At 44.0% G+C, this 22541-nt stretch overlaps 1 protein-coding gene across 2 annotated transcripts in view; it reads right to left on the bottom strand.

Annotated features, from left to right (window-relative positions):
* Positions 1 to 22541, bottom strand: part of LOC101936531 (vascular endothelial growth factor receptor kdr-like) — a 184969-nt gene that overhangs the window by 30881 nt on the left and 131547 nt on the right. The window contains exons 14-24 of one of the 2 annotated variants that reach the window (XM_042851029.2): positions 21606 to 21752; positions 19221 to 19346; positions 18322 to 18428; positions 16791 to 16926; positions 15121 to 15225; positions 12499 to 12615; positions 8252 to 8340; positions 5860 to 6025; positions 5076 to 5173; positions 3943 to 4065; positions 3722 to 3833 (exon numbers count right to left, since the gene is read on the bottom strand). In XM_042851029.2, coding sequence (XP_042706963.2) covers positions 3722 to 3833; positions 3943 to 4065; positions 5076 to 5173; positions 5860 to 6025; positions 8252 to 8340; positions 12499 to 12615; positions 15121 to 15225; positions 16791 to 16926; positions 18322 to 18428; positions 19221 to 19346; positions 21606 to 21752 — 1326 coding nt within the window. The remainder of the gene's footprint in view (positions 1 to 3721; positions 3834 to 3942; positions 4066 to 5075; positions 5174 to 5859; positions 6026 to 8251; positions 8341 to 12498; positions 12616 to 15120; positions 15226 to 16790; positions 16927 to 18321; positions 18429 to 19220; positions 19347 to 21605; positions 21753 to 22541) is intronic. The other variant, XM_042851031.2, reaches the window with a different exon arrangement.

The raw sequence follows: 22541 nt of genomic DNA, 5'->3' as shown, positions 1-22541 counted from the left end.
TATACCTAAACTGAGACATGCATTGGCATGCAAATTTTCTGAACTTTGACCCTCAGAGCTGTCATGCTAGCTGAACTGTCCATCTTCACACAGTCCATCTTATACTTCATACACGGCAACCCTGAGGACTACTAATGACAGTCTTCAGTATCTCTTAGACTGTGGAGTAGTTTCCCAAGAGAAGTGGGTAGAATCTCATTGCTTGGGACATTTAGCACTAGCGTGGGCAATACACAGGAGAGTGTGCTGCAGGCAACAACCCTGCATTTGTGAAAACAGGGACTGTATGACCTAGAAGTCCTTTTCCAACTCAGATTTCTGTGATTCGACACTATCGTAAGCAGAGACCTGTCCAGCCAGCAGCTTTCCATGTGAAGGAGCCGAGTATGGCTGAGATAGTGATGAGTCATCCCAGCTGTTTTACGCTGCAAGTTTAGTACATTCCAGCATGCAAAAGAGCAATCCAAACAGACCAAGAGTCAGCTCTACTTTGCTAAACTGCACTGGCTACCTCATGCTAATTGTCTCTGCAGCAGAGTTTATCATAAAGAACTAGGCCTTGGTGAAGTGCTAGATCACGAAGGGCAAGATGAAAGCCATAGCCTGGTAAGTAAGCGCTGTGGACTCTGTTAGCCTAAACAGTTTTAGAATATTTGGGGGCATTTCCCTGTTTTGATTTACATACATTGATTGGGGCTTGTGAGAGGTGGGGAGTTTCACTTGGTCTGGAAATCTCAGCTACTCCAGCTGGTTATAATGTGCAAAGTGAACCCTCAGTATGTGAAAGCTTGCCATTCTTGGGCACCCACTGTAGGACACTGGTGAGAAAGAGTGGCAGCAAGGCAGGGAAGAGTGATTCTTGATATGCAACCTTTTGGCCCAGGTTGACCTCCTATCAAGTGGTGCAAGCTCAGAGCTGAAATGCATGGAGCAAAACACTCCTGCGCATCATTATGGTGCATCTGGTCTCTGGTATTGGTGTAATGATTTGGATTTTGGCTGCTAGGAAAGGCTGGGAAAAATGTGGGTTCAGATGACATGACATTTCCCTTGGGGGAATTCTTCTTCAAAACATTCAAAGATGTGGCTTGCACTGGCTATTAAATAACCCTCTTTTTGATCTCACTTTTATTTTAGTGGGCTAATAAGATGCTGATGTTGCATTACCAATGCTGGTTGTTTACATAATTACCTTTGATTGCTTTTTGAAATCCCACAAATTTAAATTCCAGGAGAGACTGACATTCTGTAATGTGCCAAGTAATTGATTTCAAAATGCATTATCTGCCACCAACTGTGCTGACCCCATTTAAATAATTAGTAGCAAAATCAAGATAAGCAATTCCTCCTATGTAGGTTTACCTGTGCATCAACAGAACTAATGCACTCTGCCTAGCTGAGAGGAAGTTTGTAGTGCTTTATTTCCAGATTCAACTTTTGGCCCTGACAGGACCTATGTCCAAACCAAACTGCATTTTTTTCAGGTCAATATCTTTCTTTTTAAAAGGCACTGAATCTGTGGGACCCCGTAAAAGGGGTGGATGGGATGGGAGCCAAAACATTCCCCGTACCAAAGACAAATAACTTTCTGTACTCTAGCTCTCAATGATCTGTAAAACTTTTATATAAGAGGGTTCAATCAGTGACAGAAACCCTAAATTAAATATTTATCATGTGAGCTGCAGATGTGACTAGTGCCAAACCATGGACATGCCTGGATGGTCCTTATGAAAACTTCTCTGAGGGATAACGACTGGCTTTTGAATCAGTGCCATGGAAAGAGGAAAGTGGTTTGTGATCTACATCATAACAGAAGGATAGGAAGTCCTAAGGATGGTCAAACTGTGCTGTAACTTAGTGGATTCCTCTGGCTTCAGAAATTTAATGTCTAAATTTACGTTACTTTCAGACTGTTTGTTTTAAGTGGCCCCAATTAAGCAACTTCATTAAGAAAAGGGGCTACTTAAACCAAGCAGTCTGAAAGTAACTTACATTTATTTTTGAAAGCATTGTGAATAAAAACAGAAAAATAAAAATCTACTCACTGGATTTTGTTATTATTACTTTTGACTTTTATTTGGCACCTTATGTATTAAAAGGCCAGTGAAGAGAATTTCATGCCTGTTTCAACACCACTCTTGGGAGTGGCTGGATGTGTTTCCAGCTCAGCATCACTGGGGCATTCTGAAGCATTTGTTGCCATTCACCAACAGCCAGTTCACTTGGGTCTTTGCAGATACCCCCATAGCGTGACTGTCCCCATTAATTGTGTCTCTACATGCTAATATACTTCCCTCGGTCTGCTGGCTGGCTGCCACAGTTGGGTCATGTAGAGTTCAAGGATCTGAGTTCTAGCCTTCCTCTTACTGTGACGTTCCCAAGGGTATGTAGCAGAATGACCCTCGTGAAGCCCCTAGGCAGCCATAGATGTGTTACACTACAGCACCATAATTCTAAGTCGAAACAAGGGCAGAGACATACCCAGACTCTGGAGAAAGCAATAACTCACGGTCCCAGACTTTAAATAGTGAAGTGTCTCTTTTGCATGCTAATATAAACTACAGATGAACCCAACCCAAAGCTGGAGTTCCAAAACACTCCTGAGCTTCAAGGAAGTTCAGATCAGGTTCTGAGCATTGCAGCCAGTGCTCAATCTCCATAATGAGCTAAACCAAAACCCTGGATCTGAATAGTCCCAGACTTTGGGGAATTCCGCATCCAGTTCTGAACTTGGCATCATGGGCTCAACGTTAATCCCAGCCAATCTATAACTTGCAGGCATTGGAGGGTCACCCAGGACTGTTTAGAACTTGGGAGCTTAACTATATGGGGTTACTGTTTTCATTTGTTTGTAAATGCTTATTGGAAAGCCACTGGACAACCCTGAGGAAAGAGAAGATGCCATGCTGTACGAGGAGGATTTGGGAACAGAGGGATCCCACTGGCTGTAAGCGACATTGTATGGTTCGGTTTCAGGAGCCTTACCTGTTGGGTAATGACCAGATCCCAGACTGAGCTTTCTAAGAAGTCTTGTCTAATGGCAGGATGAAGCTTATAGAGCCCCGATGTCCTCATTCCAAACATTCTGTGCCTTCGCAAGCGGTGTACACATACAAATACGCATTCTATCTGTTTGCTTCCAAAATGACTAACGGAGGCTGGCAAGGGTTCTCATGTCAAGGTTATGATGGCTGCAGCCAAAGTGTGATTTTACTTATCAGCATTTTGAGAGGAAGCAGAATCAAGCCTGGGGCAAGAGCAGCCATTGTAGCTATTAGCTCATACACAAAAATTCCCTTGTGGTTCACTGTCTACCACTAGCAATGTCAGACCATTATGTCAACAATAGCGTAATTCTCTGCAACCTATAGGCTGTGTGGTTTCTGATCCAAAGCCAGACTTCTCATGGGAAAGTATGGTTTGACAGGGAAACTTTCACCACTTAAAAAAAAAAAAGTTTCAATCCAGGGCAGCCCTGCTTTGTGTTTGTCACACACTCTCCTAGTATCGATTGTTACAAATTTAAAATCTGTGATTTTTTTTTTATCATGCATTAGGAGCCAAATGTTGTCAGTCTAGAGTAACTGCTATTTTATATTGAATTACTGTTAATTTACACCAGACTAACTGAGATCAGAATGTGACCCTGTATCCTTTGCTCTTTTGTTAAAGCTCTTTGCACAATAATATCATATTTAAAAAAAGTGTAAAATTATCTTACCCAGAGAAAATATTTCCCATAGTAACACGCCAAAAGACCACACGTCACTCTGCGTAGTATAAATTTTATCAAAAATAGCCTCTGGAGCCATCCATTTAAGTGGAAGTCTTGCCTAAGAATGAAAAAGATGTGGCACATGGCCAGTTATTGTGGTTGTTAATCTGCCCAGTCCCTAGGGGGAGTAATATTCAAGATTGGCAGGTCAGGTCCTTTTCACTTACATCTCCTTTCCGTACATAGTCAGGATCTTTGTAAATATCCCTAGCCAGTCCAAAGTCACAGATCTTAACCACGTTGTTTTCCGACAGAAGGATGTTCCTTGCTGCCAAATCCCGATGAATACACTGCGAGGAAATGTGGACAAGTGAAATCAGAGGTTTTGCCTGAACATCAGGCTGCTAATGGAGTAAAAAGCCTGGGGACTCTTTGAAAAGTGAAAGAAAAACGAGCTCGTGTTGGAGCTGGGTGGAGTGGGAAAATGTGTGTGGGAGCCTGCTAAAAATATACTGTCATATGGTAGAAAGAAAATAACTCAACACAAGGAGTAGATTGAGAAACATGGTGGCTGGTCATTTCTCAGACTCTTTACATGTTAAATAAACCCTACTTGAACAGCTATGATCAGAATGGATTTGCAACCCCCCAGTTAAATATTAAACCCTATGGGCAAAAGTTTGAAAGGAGAAGGCCCATGGGCCAATACACCAATATTTGCATATGCAATTACCATAAGTGAGTGATTGTACATATTCAAAACTGTGCATACAATCTGATTTCTGGGTACTGTCATGGTAATCATCTGACAGATCCACAATTATGAACATATTTTTGCACATGGCTTAGACTCAAACTTCTTCAAAAACCTATAGATTATAGATTGAAATGACATTGAGGCATTCATTTGGCTACAGTTACCAACAATTACCTGCAAACAAAACTATTAGAGCTACATTCCTCCGAAGTTATCAGAGGGCTTTTTCTCCATTGTGGAAGGATATTTCCTTCCTGGAGGCAGGAGAGATTTCTTCTATATCTGTCATGGAATTCAGATGACATTGTCTGATTTTTCTCTATGCCTTCCAGCTGTGGTCCCATGTCATAGCTGCTGTGCTTCCAGCCAACAACAGGTGGAGACTCCCTTTGGAGGTCTATCAATGACACTCCTTACTTGACCAGAAGATTCAGTGGAGTTACAATAGTGTAAAATAAGCGCAAGTCACAGGAGAATCAGGCCCAATAATATACTTAGTCTTTATCTCTAATGGCTATGGCTCTATGAAAGAAGCTCATCTCTCGAGGTTTACTGAATGAAATACAAAGACATAAGAAGGAGGAGTGGTGAAATAGAACTCACTTTTCTGGAGGCCAGGAACTCCATGCCTTTTGCCACCTGGAAGCTATAGCAAATCAGATCCTCCAAGGTTAGGGGTCGCTTTTGCAGATCCTCACCATCTGGAAGAGACCACAGAAACATGAGAACCTGGAGGGAGAAGGCTAGACAGCTGAAAGACCTCTAGCATGAATCATGCCTGCCAATCCTGGAGAGCACATAAAGAGGGACATTTGCGGAGAAAAGACGGGACATTCCTTTTAACTCCATTAGGTGAAGAACGTTTTTTGGAAGGACAGATTGGCAACACAAACATTCTGCTAAAATTTTGCTACCGTCCCTCCACCATAGAACAAGCAGATGGTGTGTGTGTATGTGTGTTATTGCAGACCTTCTGTAGTGAGCATGAGGGAGAACTCATAAGGTCTACCCTAGCAGTGCTTTGCCGGTATATCTGTGAAAGTGTGCCTCTTGTGGATGCAGCTTCTACTGGCCCCAGCCCCCACAACCAAAACAAGTTATTCCCCCAAAAGTGCAGTTTTGGTGGTATAATATAATGTGCCTACATTAGGGGCTATTGCTGGCCCAGCTATGTAGGTCACAAATCACCCCTCATCTTATCCCCACCTGACATAGCTATGACAGTAAACATTTGTAGTGTAGATCTGGCTGGAGTCTGCCATGACCTACAGGACTTATCAACAAGCAAAGAGCCTTTGTAAAGCAAGTGACCCTTAGGGCGGGGTTTAGTCAGAAACAAGGGAAACCTTTAAGACAAAGGACTCAGGAGTAGATAAGTTTCTTTTACCTTCTTCTTCCTCTTCCGAGTCACTGTAACTCTTATCTTCAATGAATCCTGAACTGGCCGAGCTTCCTGTGCTGGCCACACTCTCAAGGCGCCTCTTGATCAGCTCTGTTAAATCACTGTTGGACTCATCCAGACTTTTCTCTGCTTGGTCAGAGTTCTCCTGGGACTAAAAATTCCATAGAAATGATTTACCTTGGTGAAGTGCGATACCCACGCAGTTCAGAGTATTTAAAGGAATGACATGGCAGAGGCTGGGAAAGGATTTTATGGCGACGTCCCCGTAAGTGTTTTGCAAAAGCACTTTTCAAGTAATACACAGAGAGCTGCATGGGGTAGGGAACCACAACCGATCACTATAGCACACACACAATAATGGGCAGAGGAGGAATTCTGGCATCAGGGAAATTTCCCTTCTCTTACATGAAGTCTGTAGCCATTTATTTTATTTAAAGTGAATTTAGTAATGTGGTATTACACCGCCATGGGTTTGGCTCCGGTTGCTGCAGTTTCAAGCTCAACAGAGTGAAATTGCCTCTGGTGCTTTTCTCAAATTAGGAGGCTCTAAGAACACACAAAGTGCAAGGGTAATGACCACATATACAATCACACGTACAAAGTTTTATCTGTACTATAAGTTTTATTAAAGTCACAAGCAAGGTGATGATTACCCCTGCATATAGAAATCCTACAAAAACCTATGCAATAATTATAACCATAGTCATCCCCAGAGATCTTCTAGGGTCCGATGGACCTCTCAAAGGAACAATTCCTGCTGGGGTTCCTGTGGGGTTGTTTCTTGGGTCTTCCCATTTTTATCCAACCACGGAATCCTCTTTTATATTGTAATTTTGACTATACCGAACACTCTATGCATGTGCATGAAGGTGTCAACCCTCTTTTTCCTATATATATTTCCACACCCCATGAATATTGGGATGCCCTATTTTTCATAGATTGGCTGTAATTCCTCTTATTCTCATTAGCATCTACACACAACATGTACCCTTCAGTCAGGACACATGTTGTAAAAGATGTTGCATGATCTTGTGGTTGATTTTCCGCCACATTACCTGTTGGCAAATCTTTTCAGTAGTCTTGTGATCTTACTGGCATAGAGTCATTCTCTGGTCACTTAGCCCTGGTCCCCACTAAGCCCCCACTTCGGACTAAGGTACGCAAATTCAGCTACGTTAATAACGTAGCTGAATTCGAAGTACCTTAGTCCGAACTTACCGCGGTCCAGACGCGGCAGGAAGGCTCCCTCGTCGATGCCGCGTACTCCTCTCGGCGAGCTGGAGTACCGGCGTCGACGGCGAGCACTTCCGGGATCGATCCCAGAACATCGATTGCCTGCCGCCGGACCCTCCGGTAAGTGAAGACGTACCCTTACATATGTCAAGCATTCTTAAGTCTATGGCCTAGTATGGCTAAGCTGAAATCTTACAGGCCCTACCTGGAGGCCTTGCGTTTCAGCCCAGCTTTACTTAGATACACAATAAATACTTATCACTCCTAAATACTTAATAATCTTGTTCTTCTATGATCTTACAACCTAAACCTATTTAGCATACATGAATTATATGTAATATAGCATATGAGTTAATCATAACATCACACAGCACAACAATAAATGGATAATAAAATGAACTGATTGGCTACAGTTACCATATGTGCTTTAGTGTCCATGAAGAGCAGATGTGACCACAAATATTAGAGACATCTGGAAAACCCACACACAATAACCTGCGTCGTACCTGGGAAGGATCAAAGGCTGCACTGATCCTGCTAGGATTTGAATCAGTGGTCCCTGTTTTTAGACAAACTGAGTTTTGAAACAACCAGGCTCCCAAAGCTGCTATCTGAGTGTGGTATTTAGTCTTCTCGTGGAAAGAGGGGACTGACCTCACCTCTCCCGTAACAGCTCTGGTGGCTAATCTGTGCAGCCCTCTGTGGGACAACAAGACCAGTGAGCTGCTGAGGAGGGAGATGGGATTGGGGAACCAGTGTTTTCATACCTAATGTACAGAGACCATCCACTGCTCTTTCAAGTAGCTAGTGGCTGGTGGTGAGGAAGTGGAATCAGAGCAGTTCTTTTCTCCTCCAAGTCACATAATGATGAATATGCTGTTTCCATGAGCATTTGCAATTGATTATGCAGTATGGGCTTGAGGTGAGGATGAGGAAGGGACTGAGATCCTACAGAGGAAGGAGTCCATTCTTCCTTCTCCTCTTACAAGTGGGAATTTGGTGGGCTGATGAAGTGCCAGCATTCAGATATAACTGAGACCCCTTTATGGTAAGTAGAGAACAAATCCTAATTGTAAGCAGCTAGCCTCAGTGATCATGAATTGCCCATCTTGCAACTGCATAAAAAGCCAGTTGTTTATTTTACCTTATATGCAACAAAGTCCCCTCGTTTTCCTCTCAGGTAATTAGACAGATTTCCATATTTGCAGTATTCTACGATAACCATCAAAGGACCTGCAAAGAGAACAAAAGCAAAGTGAACTTCACAGATGTAAAAGTGGAACATATACATAGTGCATTTCTGCATTCCTGCCATGGAAAGTGTCTAGAGAAGGACAAAGTGTTTAACGTTAATTCAGCCCCATGATTTCCCTGGTGAAGTAGGTAAATATTATCAGCCCCATTATACAGACGAGGAAACTGGGGAATAAAGAAGTGAAGTGGTTTTCCAGGTTCACACCATAAGGCAGTGGCTGAGGTGGGAAACTGAGACTAGAACCCAGGAGTCCTAGCTACTACCTCCCTCTTTACCTGTCAGACAACAATATTAGGAAATTGTTTCTCATTTCTAGAAACAGGAACATTAAAGAGGATAGACCAGAACATACAATCCCCCATATTACTAAATTCTTTTTTTTTTTTAATGTTGGGATCCATTTTGTGGAAGAGCCCTCTGGGTTTTCTGATCTCAGTGTAAATCTTTTTGTATTGTACAGGACTTCATGCCAGTGGAGGCAATACAAATGCATACACCTCTACCCCGATATAACGCAACCGGATATAACACGAATTCAGATATAACGTGGTAAAGCAGCGCTGCAGGGGGGCGGGGCTGCGAACTCCTGTGGATCAAACCAAGTTTGATATAATGCGGTTTCACCTATAACGCAGTAAGGTTTTTTGGCTCCCGAGGACAGCGTTATATCGAGGTAGAGGTGTATTTAGATCTGTTTATGATACCAAATGAATCAAAAGTTTGCAAAGATATTTGATCTAAAGGCTTTGGAAGCACAAAGGGGCATGTCAATGTCTTCCTTTCTTATTCCTGGGCAAAGTATTTTTTAGTTTGATGTATCTGTTGATTTTATACAACTATGGATATTTTTAGACATCTTTGCAAGTGCTTTTGTGTTTCAGCCCAAGCCATGAGAGAATGAAATCTGCATTTCTGTGCAATTAGCCTCCACTGTACGGTTGCTGGGTTTTAGAAACCAGCACACAAAATGCCTCTAATGTCGGGGAAGGTGAAGTCATGGGATTAGAATGCATGTAAACACCTATTATTATCCATCCTAAGTGGTCAGCCTTTCATCTCTGTAAACCTTGTTCCATCTGGAAACTTCAGATTCAGACTCTTGAGTTCAGACTTCAAAGGAAAAATGCCAAGAGCTGCATCGGGCCATTCAGTGAACATGCAAACCCTAAGCAATAAGCTCTTATCTGCATGTGTCAGAAATACACACACAGAGACTTGTGCTGTGGTGTACCTGTTTGGCTCAGTTTGACATAAATAAGTCTGAGAACATGGGATTGAAAACAGAGCAGTGGGAAAGAGTTGATGGGGAGCAAAGAGGGAAGAGAGACATTTTATTTGAAATCTCTCTACTGGCTCAAAATGAGGAAGAACCGGGGTTGCAATCGGCACCTGGGAGTGGGTAACCCAGATAAAGGGGAGAAGACGAGGTTTTTTTACTTAACTATAAATATCACTGTATATTTCAATAGGGCCTCTCAATTGTAAGGATCCTAAAGGACTACTATGTATGCACTGTAGGCCATGGGCCTGCTCAGTACCTGCTTCTCCCATTGACTTCAGTTGCAGCTATGGGTGCTCAGCACCTTTGAAAATCAAGCCCAAGGTTCATACAGTATTATATATACACAGCACCACTCTTTGCATAAACGCAGTCACCTCTGTGGTGGAGGTGCCAGCTGATCTAATGTGGATGTCAAGGTCAGCTCCACAGCCTGTCTAAAGGGGGTGTGGGCTGGAGGGCTATGACTGAGAAGCAGTCAGAACAGGAACTGACACACTGCAGCAAGCGGTCAGCTGCTCTGAAGTCTGCTAGCTGGGAGTGATCCAGGTGACTATCGCTATGCAACGCATCTCTGATCCTGCCACGGGTCTTTACTGTCTCTTCTGTGTCACCATGCTGCCTCCATCACCGTGCTCCACATCATTAGATTACTTCCCCAAACCAGTGCTGGCTTCTTACAGTGCAAAGAAAAGATCAACTGGAACATTGTCTCAAGAAACTAAAGTCAGATCTGGCTAGTGGATTCTCAGAGGAAATGCAGATTCCGGCATGACTTTAAAGTGCCACTAAGTGCTTTATTCATGCCTCTGAAATGTTTCCTAGACGCAGCGTCCTCATATTTTAGTTCCTTATTATAAAGCATATTAGAGCATGCATTAGTGCTAACTGCTTAACATCAGATGCTCTGACAAGGTGTTTCAAAGCGACGTTGCAAGGGGCAGATATTGTTAAAATAATGTATTGTGCATGTTTAATGGGAGCAATTATCAAGAGTACTATTACAAGCTATATAAAACTTAACAAGGAATGAGAAAGCCCTGTACTTAGAAATGGTATTTTAATGGAAACTCTTATCCCAATGTCTATCTTGTGAGCTCTAGGCTATTTTTCTTCAGTCTCCACTGGCATCGTTCAAAAGCAAACAAACTAGAGCTTGCTTGTAGGCTATGCAGTTAGCGCTCTGTAACGCCATATGGGAAACCTGGCTTCCACACCCAGTCTCTTGCTTCCCCAGGTTTTAGCAGTGACTTCTTTGGGCAGCTAGTAAAGTAGCACTAAAAGGGCCTATTCACCCAGAAGGATGCAGGGGAGGGAAAGAGACTATTGGATGCTCCAAGAGGGATACTGAGGACCAGCTGGGGACAAGTACACTCAAGCAGGGATAGGCAAAGGATCATGTTCACTTAGATGGACCTTGCTATGATGAGAACTCAAAAAGGTGCAAACATTAGGGTCATATTAGTGTTCATGTTAATGGTTAGTGGCTACAGTTATATTACAGTGTTCTGGGCGTTTGGTTATGACAAGCCACCACACTGACATTTTACTAAGTATTGTTTCTCAGCTTTCTGGGCTTGATTTGGTAGGAGGCATTACCACCATGGCTCACACCTTCCCTCCCCCATTAATCACAGGTCAGCAGTCCAGCATCAGGGATTGCTTGCCGGTTCCTCTGAATCCTTGAAACATTTCAGATCAATGTGGCTGTCCAGTCAGATGTGGTTTGCAAAACTACTGGTCTCTTGCCTCAGTGCTCCTGCAGATTCCAAATCTCTGGCTTCCAGATTAGGACAGGGTCTGCCACTTGCTGTCTCCTGCCTGTTCTACTGTGACCTGTAAACGTCTGGTTTGGCGGATAATTTATCTCCTGTCAGCCTGCCAACTACCTTAGTAACATTGCTTTTTTTCCTTTGGCTTGGCGACTAGATGTCGCTTGGGAAAATGATATCTTTAATGCCTCAGACAGTTACCAATGTGGGCACCATCTCTCTGTCTCCATTTATTTTACCCTGGTTTCTTTGCCCTCAACCCTTGTCCCCCATCCTCTATGATGAACCTTGAAAACAATCTCCAAACACTGAAGATGCATCCATGGTAGATGTTACCCTGTAATTAAAAGCATAAAGCAAAGAGAGCCAGCACTGTTTTAAAGGGCAGGCTAAGAAGGGGAAGGATGCTCCAGTGGTTAGGCAGTAGGCTAGGAGACCTGGGGTTAAGTCCCTGCTCTGTCACAGACTCTTTGTGTGACCTTGAGCAAGCCGCTTAGACTTTCTGTGCCTCATATTCCTTTCTGTAAAATGGAGATATTAGTACTCCCAACCTCACAGGGGTGTTGTGAGGCTAGATACATAAGGTGCTCAGATATTGGGCCATATAAGTACCTTAGATATTGTGAGGTGCTCAGATATTGGGCCATATAAGTACCTTAGATAGTAGAAAAGTAGAGAAAATGAAGGGAAGGTATATGTTAGGAAGAAATTCAAAAGCCATCATTGTCAAATTCTGCCCCCATACAATTTCAGTGGCAGCTACCAGGTTACATTGTATTGTACTGGGCACCAGCTCATGTGTGTACACTGCTGGCCCCCTCTTGTTTGGAAAGTTAGACATGCATGTGTGTGCGGTAATAACACCCAGTAATGGAGACCCTCCCACAGGACATGAGCCCTAATAGCTGATGAAGATTTTCCTTTTTGCTTGAGGAGTATGGGCCTATGTTTCTGAAGCAGAATATTCTTTGATCTGTCCCTGCTGATGACCGTGAAGATGACATGGCTGCAGAATTGCTATTGCAACCGACTGCAATTACTGAGCATGGATTTGCTGAATGCTTTGTGGGAAGATGGTTTCTCACCTCCTGCTTTGGTGCAGGCTCCCAGCAGGTTGACCACGTTCAGATGGTGTCCTATGTGGATGAGGATCTTCAGCTCGGACATTAAAGCCTTGCACTCATTTGTAGTTGCACATTCTGCTTAAGATAAACAGGACAAAGCCATCTTTACACAACAGGATATTTGTAACAGGACCCAGAAAATCCTGTTTATACTTGAAAACAAAACCCACCCAGGTTACTTGTGCTATCTGTGCCTCTCAGACTCCTAAATAGATAAGAACTCATCCGCCTGCTGTGACCCTTCTGCAATGGATTAACACTTTGTCCTTTTGGTGCCTCTTGCCTTCTCCGCAGTGGGTCACAGTGGGTTATTATCCTGCAGTAGAACCTCTCTAATGCCAGCTAGATACTGGGAGAACCTTTGCAAAGAACTAAATATTGCAAATTTAGCAAGTGAACAAACACATCCAAAAAGGCAAGGAGATAATGCAAGAAAAAATGTTTTTTTCCATGCTTGTTGGTGATTGTAGTTTAGTAGCAACTCTTTGCAATAATACTTCACAGGATCTACTTTTCAGAGGTGCTCAGCTCTCACCCCTCCAAGTAATGGGAGCTCTAGTTGTTCACACATCTGAAAGTCAGGCCCCGTAGTGTGCTACTCAGTGTACTCCAGTACTTTTTATAAAATAACCAAGTCTCAGTCATATGAGACCTCTCTACAGTGCTGTCGCTGGTATTAAATCATCCCTAACAAATGGGAAGAGTGGCCATGTCTGTGTGTGAGTTGTAAAGTATACGGCTTTGTGAAACACAGACTAACAAGATTCTGCTGTACTTCACAAAGTCAGGGGAGGGACCTGAGTACTAGGCCTTGGCTGAGTTACATGGACATTTCCTCAGTGTTGATCCCACTGCTGACACCATATATTTTCCATATGGTTGGGACTTTAACTAGTGATTTTCTACTATCATCTTTGTATCATTTTCATGATTAAAACAAACAGAACAAAATGGGGTGGATAATGCCGGGTTGTTGCATGTTTTCTGCCACTGTGCACAGTCTGTTTGTGTGACTGTTGGGGGTTAGCTTTAGAGCCGAGTAAATAACTTATAACAAATCATTTATTCTGACAAACTGCCTCTTTTTCTGGTTGCAGAATTGTCCATGAACAGATTTCCCAGCATCTTGGCATTTCTTATACCTTATAAAGAGATAAGTACTCCAAGCCTGAGTCTCCTTCAGCAGGCACCAGTTTTAACTCCATTGACTTCAGTGGAGTTCAACCTGATTTACACGGCTTTGAGATGGGAACCAGGCCCAGTAATATTTAAACTGAACATCATCTGAAATTCTTTATGACACTATTACATTTACATACTGCCTTCCATTTTGAAGGAGATACCAACAAGCTTCATGGAATTTATATATATGGTGGAATCACTGTAATGCTGCCATCTCTAGGGCGTTCTCTTTTCTGAATGAATAGATTCTCACCAGAGGTTCTAGTTTATTGCTGGCTGCATTCACGGTGGGGATGGCATTTTGGGTGGCTATGGGGGGGGGCATGACTGAAGCAAGAAGGATGCAGCAGCAACCAGGAGGAAGGTGTAAGGCACTGCCGGAAGACTTATTGGGCAGGGTTAGCTGGGAGGCAGCCTGGAGGAAATTGTGGGGGGTGGAGGAGCCAGGGGAGAGTTGGGTCAATCAAGGGCCTTTGGGAAATTCAGGTCAGGTCTTGGAGAGGGGTGTAGAGTGGGACAAACAACAGCAGAGAGAGAGAGGGGTGGATCTGAAGACCCCATTGGCCCAATGCAGGTCCAGAGAAGGTACAGAAAGGTGGTACTGGCAAGCAGAGGAGATCTGGCACTGGGGGAGGGGTGGGTAGTAGAGGAGCAGGAGAGGCAGCTGGCAGCAAAAGCCACATTGCTGTGATCTAAGCGAAGATCCTGCATTGTGGAGCTGAAGAGGTTAACACTATCACACAGCAACACTATATGGCAGTTTGGGCCAGCGAGTGTAGCCCCACCCAAAGAAAATCACTTGTGTATTTGAAAAGAACCCGAGTGACCAGTTAAAACCCACAAACCCATGCACCCAACATGCCAGATGAAGTATTTATTCACAAACTGTCTGCAGAGGCTTTGTATGTAAATGTCATTTGGAAACAACATATGCTCCAAGTTCACCAGCCCCCTTCCCTCCTCCTCCCTGCTGGATGGTAAAAGCATTCCTTCATTTTAATAACTGCAAGAAAGTTGTCCCTAATTCACTCCCTTGGCAGCGTTCCTTTTCACCCGCTTGAACTGTTCCACATCTGGAAGGGCTGGGATCGATGGTTTCGATACAATTTCAGACTAATGCAATTACATTCTGTAATCTGTTTCCCTCCTAACCCCACAGACATGGAGGCTGCCGTTTCCCTCTTCTAGGAATACAAGGCTACATCAGCAGCATAGCGCGGAGCCCACGTGTCATTTCCCACATGTTGACATCCCCTGTATGGTAACTAATTGTTCCCATGTGGCAAACCCACTCCCTTCCAAACACAATGCCCTCGGGACTGGTTTAGAGCTGAGCACTGGAAACCTTGTTACCCATGTATGTCCAGAAGAACTGTCTGAGAAGCTCTCAGAGAAATGTACCTTTAAGCATTTTAACGGCGACTGTTTTGCAGGTTGAAGATTTATCGATACCAAAAGCAGATGCCTCCACGACCTTCCCAAAAGCACCATGACCCAGTGTTTTACCTAGAGAAGCAAGAGTCAAGAATGAGCCATAGGGGACTGAGGACAGTCTGCATCAGCTAAGAGAGAAACATGCATTAATCTTAGCTGTGCAAAAAATATAGGACACTAGAGCCCAGACACAGCACAGATGAATAGTCAATAATAGATGTATATACATATGATCTGCATGTGATACAGTATGTAATATACTTCCCAGCTAAAAATGGCTTTAAACTGGAGTTGAGGCTGACATAACAGAAAGATAAAAACATTACGTGCAATTATCCCCAAATCAACCCTTCCCAACCCAGAGTTCAGGTTGAAGGAGAAAACCAAAGATGTTAAGAACGGAAATGCACAGTGAAGGCACCTAAAGAACTTCCACTCTTCCACCCTGCAGTTATTGACATGTACTCAACTTTAACTTCGCTGCAATGTAGCTTTTATCTGGAAGTGTCCTTTCTGCTTGCTCTGAATTATAGAAAATGTCAGACATGAACACTATACAAGAAACATAAAGAAAATGTTCCCATTTGGGTTTTCCCCCTAGTGACTAGAATAGGGGCTCTCAAACTCGGGGTCAGGACCCCTCAGGGTGTCACGAGGTTATTACATGGGGGGGTCGCAAGCTGTCAGGCTTCACCCTAAACCCCGCTTTGCCTCCAGCATTTATAATGGTGTTAAATATATTTTAAAAGTGTTTTTCATTTAGAAGGGGGGGTCGCACTCAGAGGCTTGCTGTGTGAAAGGGGTCACCGGTACAAGAGTTTGAGACCCACTGGACCAGAAGATATATAGTGTGCACCTTTAAAGCTTTATTTGATTTGAACAGTTAGGGCCATTTTCACCAGGACACTCTGGTTGCTTCCCTCACTCTGGAGCTGCACTAAGCAGGCAGAGCAAACTGGCCAGTTTTCCCCAGCTCCTGCCGCTCACATTCCTCTGCACCCCCTCGCCTACCTCTACACTTCCCTGAACACACACCATTTCCCCCTCCCTCTACCGCCACATGCCCCCCCCCCCGCCCAGTTTTCCCATCCCTCCTAGTCTCTAAATTCCCCTGCTGGCCCCCAGGATTCTCCCCCCCCCCCCGTTGAGTAGATTTTGTTCAAATGGTAGGTTCTGAAAATAATTTTAAACATTAATCGTCATTTTTTTGTCATTGTTTCTCTTAATGGAAAGTTGTTTTCCGTCAACGAGGTGAATAATGTTCTTCTACAGAAGAACTTCATGAAGACCTGCCTTCTTTCAAAATGTCTGCCATCTTCCCTGGGGGAAGAGGGTGGCTCCCAATACTGCCAAGGGACACTGACTTCCCTGGGGACACCTTGGTTTCACTTCCACTGAGAACAACAGCAGGTGATAGCCATTTTGCAAGATGGCGTCTGTATTTTTTAAGAGCACCTTTAGCATCACTCCCATGGAGAACAATCCTTGACTCTGGAACCACTGTCAATTCTTCTCCAAGGATAGAAGAGCCCTGGCCAGGGGGGACATGGGTAGCCTCTGTCATCTGCTGTGGTCCAACATTCAGGGCCATAGGATATCACCATCCTTGACATTAATAATACCTCTGTATTGCTTACCAAGCCGCAGCCTGTCTCTTGGGAACTCCCATTTACTACTGTCATATGGCAGACGGTCACACTGCTCATCAAGGGGCATTTCCTCTGGATCCATTATGATTGACAGGTATCCCGTTTTAATATCTGTGGCATCAGGCTAAAAACAGGAAAATAACCAATTCACAGGCTGTAACTTGAGAAAAAGGTGTGATCTAGTGGAATTTGCACGGGCTTTGGCGCCTGGCCTCTCTGAGTTCTAGTCCTAGTTCTGACACTCACTCCCATCTGTGGCTTTTGAACATGTCTTGTCAACACCATGCCTCAATTTATTCATCAGTAAAATGGGGAAAATAATACTTATCTATGCTGGCCTTACGTGGGTGTTGAGTGGATTAACTAATTAATGCTTGTAAAATCCCTTGAAGATGTAAAGTCCCTTAATATTATTAGTCTCTACATACATTAGAGAAACCCAACACTACTACTACTTGTGGGAAATCCTTGAGATTAAAGCTACATTTCTGAGTGCCTTGTTGGACAGCTCTCCAATTCCTGAACAGCTCAAGGCATTGCGCTTTAGAAACAGGCTTACATGTCAATATGGGGCTTGATTCTCTGTGATGCTGCACCTTGTATTCCCGTTTACTCTAATTAAAATGGGTGCCAAGCTGATGAAAAATGGTTCCACTGAGGGGAAAAGTCTGATTTGAGCTCCCCTTATGCCCACTTTATGCAGGTGTAAATGATGACACAAGATCTATTGGGTCTAGCACCTCTGCTGTCCTGGACAGAGACAGAGTAAATTTGAACTTGAATGATTCTTCCCAGTTCTATTGTAAATGTGGTGAACACTCATACAAATTACAGATGATCAACATTAAGACTGTGGTTTGGGTTGCATCCAGACAAGAGATCTAGTATCTTGTACCATATTTTTTGTTTGTATAAGCAAGAAAGAACAAACCTAAATATGATTTACTTTATCAAATGCTCCTTGGACCTAACTTAGGGCCCACTTCTTTGGAGTCTCAGGAGAGAGGCCAAGGAGTAAATGAGCCATGGAAACATAATGAACTTTTGTGGTTTGGGCCCAGCGCTAGAGCAAACAACAGATTTTAACATCCTACGACAATATTTAAACCAGAGCTCCCTTCACCAACTACATTTTAGGGAAAACCTTATTCGAGATGGGCTGAAACCAGAACATCACTGTAGGGGGGTTAGGATTTGAATGCCTATCTCCAAACGTTCTTGGATGCTTCTGAATTCATGTCAGATCCACAAGAGAAAGGGGCCTGTTTTCCTGATCTGATTGGATGCTGACCAAGATGGCAGAAATCTCATATGTACAGCTGATCTCATAAAATGTCAAGTAATTAATCAAGAGGAATGTTGGCCTGAAATTTCACGAGAACAGCTCATACAGTTTTGTCACCATCTGTCCCAGGTCGACCTCAATCCTGAACTCTGAAGCTTAGTCTTAACTGGATCCAAGCCCAGAGCTCAGCTCTAGCCCATTTCAATTCCATGTACAATATGGAAGCTCTCTTACTTTTCTCAGTTTCCGAATGAAAAGGGTCAGAAGAAGCCAAAAAAGGGTAGCTGCTAGACCAGTGCAGACCAAAATGATAACTTCAATATTGGATTTTTCTTCAGAGCCTGTAAATTAAACGCATCAGATTTTACATTCAGTGCAAAAATAAAATTATAAATAAATAAATAAAACTTGTAATTCCATTAACCATGCTTCATTTCAGAAAAATGGTAGCCATGAAATGCCATGACATGTGGTGGGAACCTTTTCATTCACTTGCTCTAGGCAGTAATATAGCACACGATCTCTAACCAAGAGACACAGAGACAATGGTTTGGCAGAGGTGTGCAGGATATCCACTAAGTGCCATTACTTTATATTATCAATGCCAAGTGATCAAAGTACTGCACTATGGTTCTCAACCTAGGGATCATGAACAGGTGTCAGGGGTTGCAATCACTCTGTTCTTTTCCTATGGCTAATTGGAAGATGGTCCCAGCTAACTCTTGGCTAAATAGGAGGGGAACTTAAGGAGATTCCAGTGTGAAAAGGCTGAGAACCTCTGTATTATATGATTCCCCATGAAACATTCAAGTTATATTGACCATATCTCACTTTGTGTAGCATATGTTGTGTCTGTGATAGAGTTGTTATCAAGGTGTTCCAGACATGAAGACATATTGACCTGCTTCAGATCCTAAGTCTTTATGTGACCATGTAAACTTCCTGGAACCTCAAAGGGGATTCAGTTTGAGTTTTGAGCAAGGGATTAAGACAGTTCCCACTTTATCCAAGCCTGCCTGGTGTTTGTGTGTGTGTGGGGAGGTGGGTTAGGAGTGTGTGTGTGTGGCTGTATAATGTCTTCCCCCAAAACTAAGCCCGTTTCACTAAGCTTGTGCATGAGCTTGTGAACTCACCTTGTATTTTAATAAATGCTGATGTGCTGTCATTGCCCATTTCATTGGAAGCCCTACATTCATAGAGGCCTTCATCGTCTTTTTTCACTCGTTCGATGACTAGGGTGTTATTTTCCATGGAAATTCCTGTGTTAGGGGGATATAGTTTCATTTGATTGCAGAATATATTTGCCAAGAAAGAATGTCCAAAAGGAGCTGTGTTGAAAATAGCCTCACCGCAGCCCTGCTCTGGTACCTCCAGTAGCAGCCACAAGAGACCTTCTAGTGCTGCATGTTGTATTCACCTTTGTTTGCGGCGGCGTACTGCAAACCCCTTCCTGGCCACCTGCTCTCAATGCACTTGTCATGTTAACTCCACAGTCACAACTTTGCAGCCTGTGCAGAACAGGTGTAATTTATTCATGCAGCCTGATAGTGCTCCCATGGAAGGCAAAGGGGGCATGACTGGCCCAGAATGAGCTCACTGGGACAAATGCTGTTCTCCATTACACCTGCAAAACTCCCAGCAGGATTTGCCTCTCCCCTTCCCAGCCCAAGAGTTGCACTGGATTTGGGGAGATGTCATTAGAACATATTAAATACGCAGGGCCGGCTCCAGGGTTTTGGCCTCCCCAAGCAGCCAAAACAAAACAAAAAGCCACGATCGCGATCTGCGGCGGCAATTCGGCGGGAGGTCTTTCACTCTCAGGCGGAATGAGGGACCGTCCGCCAAATTGCCGCCCCTCTCCGGAGCGGCCGCCCCAAGCACCTGCTTGAGAAGCTGGTGCCTGGAGCCGGCCCTGTAAATACGACTCTCTTATTAACCCAAAATGCGTTTTAGACCAGGTCAGAGGGGCACAGAGGGGCTGCGCCTCACTGGGCAAGGAATTCAAGCTGAGTCTCCCCCACACACCTGGAGCTTGGGAGGGACCATTTTGCCCGCTAAGGCACAATGCCTCTCCAAGCAGTGACCCCTCTCCTCCCCTGTGCAGGGCTGTGCCTACCTGGCACAATGTAGCATTCAGTAGGGAAAGGAATTATGTAGATTGATCCAAGGTGGCATGGCCAGGGCATAACAGGATACAATGAAGGAAAGGAAAATGGGGCCAAATGTCAGTGAGACAGTAATGTCTAAGACTGCAGCACTGCCTCCCAAGGGAAATGATGAGCACCCCATCTCTTGGGACATTTAAAATGGGGACAAAGCCCTGAAGAACCCACTATTTGGCTCAATCCTGCATTCATGGAGGAGGAGATGACCTACATGTGGCCTAACTGAGCCTTTCCTAGCTTCACTTTCTCTGATTCGGTGACACACGATTCCAAGCTCGTTTGTTTTACTAAGAAGATGCCATTAACAGAGCAGGGGAAATACACTGGGCCTTGAGTCGGAAGGTTTTAAGTTTGCAGTGTGTTCTGCCCATGAATTCTGTTGTTGTTAACAAGAACTGTGCACATAACTCACCATGCACAGCTCTGAAATATTTACCCTGAGGTGTTTTTTTCAGATATATTATGTATGTGTCCATCGGTTCGATGAGTTACATGCTTGTCCCTCTAGAATTATTTATAAAACTTCACTAGCTGTTAAGAGCTTCTGCTCAGAACGGTCTGATCTGAGTTATGGAGGATTCTAGATTTCCTAACCCAAGAAGCAAAATTAAAGTAAGAGGACCAATTACTAACACTGGTTTCTCCATGACATAAAGGGTATCTCAGGATAGAGGGGCCTGGAAAGAGTTCCAAGCTCAGGCAAACATTCCAAGCCTGTGTCAGCACTACACGTGAGTGTGTTGGCTGAGCTGACAGCTGTTTCTCATCATTGTTTTATGCCGAGGGAAATAAAGACACAGTGTATTATGCCCTGCAGCCAGCTAAGTGATCCTTAGTGGAGACACTACCATTGACTTCAACTGGCTCCGGATCAGGCCTTAGGAACATCTAGCAGTTCAGGCTCATATTTTTAGATACTGCTTAGCAAGTGGCGAAGCGCTCTGCTTTTTGTACATATAAAGAACCATCTTGGACATGTCTAGTGGGCAGCTAGGTGCTTAGCACCTTGATTTCCCTGGCCAGTGTCAGTTCTGCACATGTGTGGCCAATTCTGCAGGCACAAGCAGTGGCATGTGCAAAACTGGGCATGTACAATCAAGCACTGGTTTGAAGCTAGTTGGCTGTTTTGGCCTCTGTAATCCCACTTGCAAACCACATCAGCAGTCAGGTATAGATAATGCAGTCTGAGTCATTTACAGCATCCTGGGTTGGTAGCATTTGGCACTCATCACGCACTGCTGTTAACAACTCCACCAAATGCCAGGCAGTGGAGAATCCGGGACCAACACGGCTTGCAAACCTGTAAACACGTAACGATTCAGCACCTGTTGTGCAGCATTTCTCCACACTCACCTGAAGCAGGTGAAATGGGATAGCCATTTTTCCGCCACGCAATCTGAGGCGTTGGGGTTCCATTTACTTTGCACTCCAGAATGATCTTGCCACTGATGTTAACCTCTCGGTCCGTGAGGTTCTGCATAATATATGGCACTGCCTTTGCTGCATTCACAAAGGAAAACAACACACAACCAGTCTGAGGGCAGGTCTATACTTAAAATGCGACAGCGGCACAACTGCACTGGTGGCGCTTCAGCGAAAATGCTAAGGGAGAACTTCTGCCATGGCTGTAGTTAATTGGAGGTGGTAGCTATGTTGACGGGAGAGGCCTTCCTGTCAACACAGCACTGTCTACACTGGGGGTTTGGTCGGTATAACTGCATCGCTCAGGGGTGTGGATTTTCACACCCCTGAGCGATGTAGTTATACCAGTGTAAAACTATAGTGTAGACTGGGCCTTAAGGAGGCATCTTCTAGAGACTTACATTTTCATCGGCATATAAAGGCCTTGTCCTAATGTGTTGGCTGCAGCAAAGGTTTATTAATGGAAAAGGTGTGTGGTGAGCAAAAACTCAGAGTTGAATGTTACTTAGTCCCTGTGAACAAACAAAGGATCAGATTAGGGGCAGAGCAAAAACACACAAAGGGAGCATAAAGAAAGGAGCAAAGAAAAGAGAGGAAAATGCTAGGCTTCTCTGTTGCCTAGTACCTTGTGTGCGGTCATTTACATCACTGCAAAGTTCAGAACGGAGGCGCTTTACCCACACTTTGTATTCATTTTACACTGGTGTCAATGACTACAAAAGGTGCAAGGCCCCAGAGAACAAAGCCCAGAGCACACTGTAAAAAACAGCCTGAAACATGGAGAATAGCCAGTGCGCATAGGATAAAGAGGAAGATCCAATACATGCAGAATCGGAAAGAGATATTGAAAGGCTTCATGGCTGGTTT

This window comes from Chrysemys picta, chromosome 9 (genome assembly GCF_011386835.1).
Source record: "Chrysemys picta bellii isolate R12L10 chromosome 9, ASM1138683v2, whole genome shotgun sequence".
Classification (NCBI taxonomy): domain Eukaryota; kingdom Metazoa; phylum Chordata; order Testudines; family Emydidae; genus Chrysemys; species Chrysemys picta.
The sequence above is the reverse complement of the archived record's forward strand: the minus strand, read 5'-3'. Positions and strand labels throughout refer to the sequence as shown.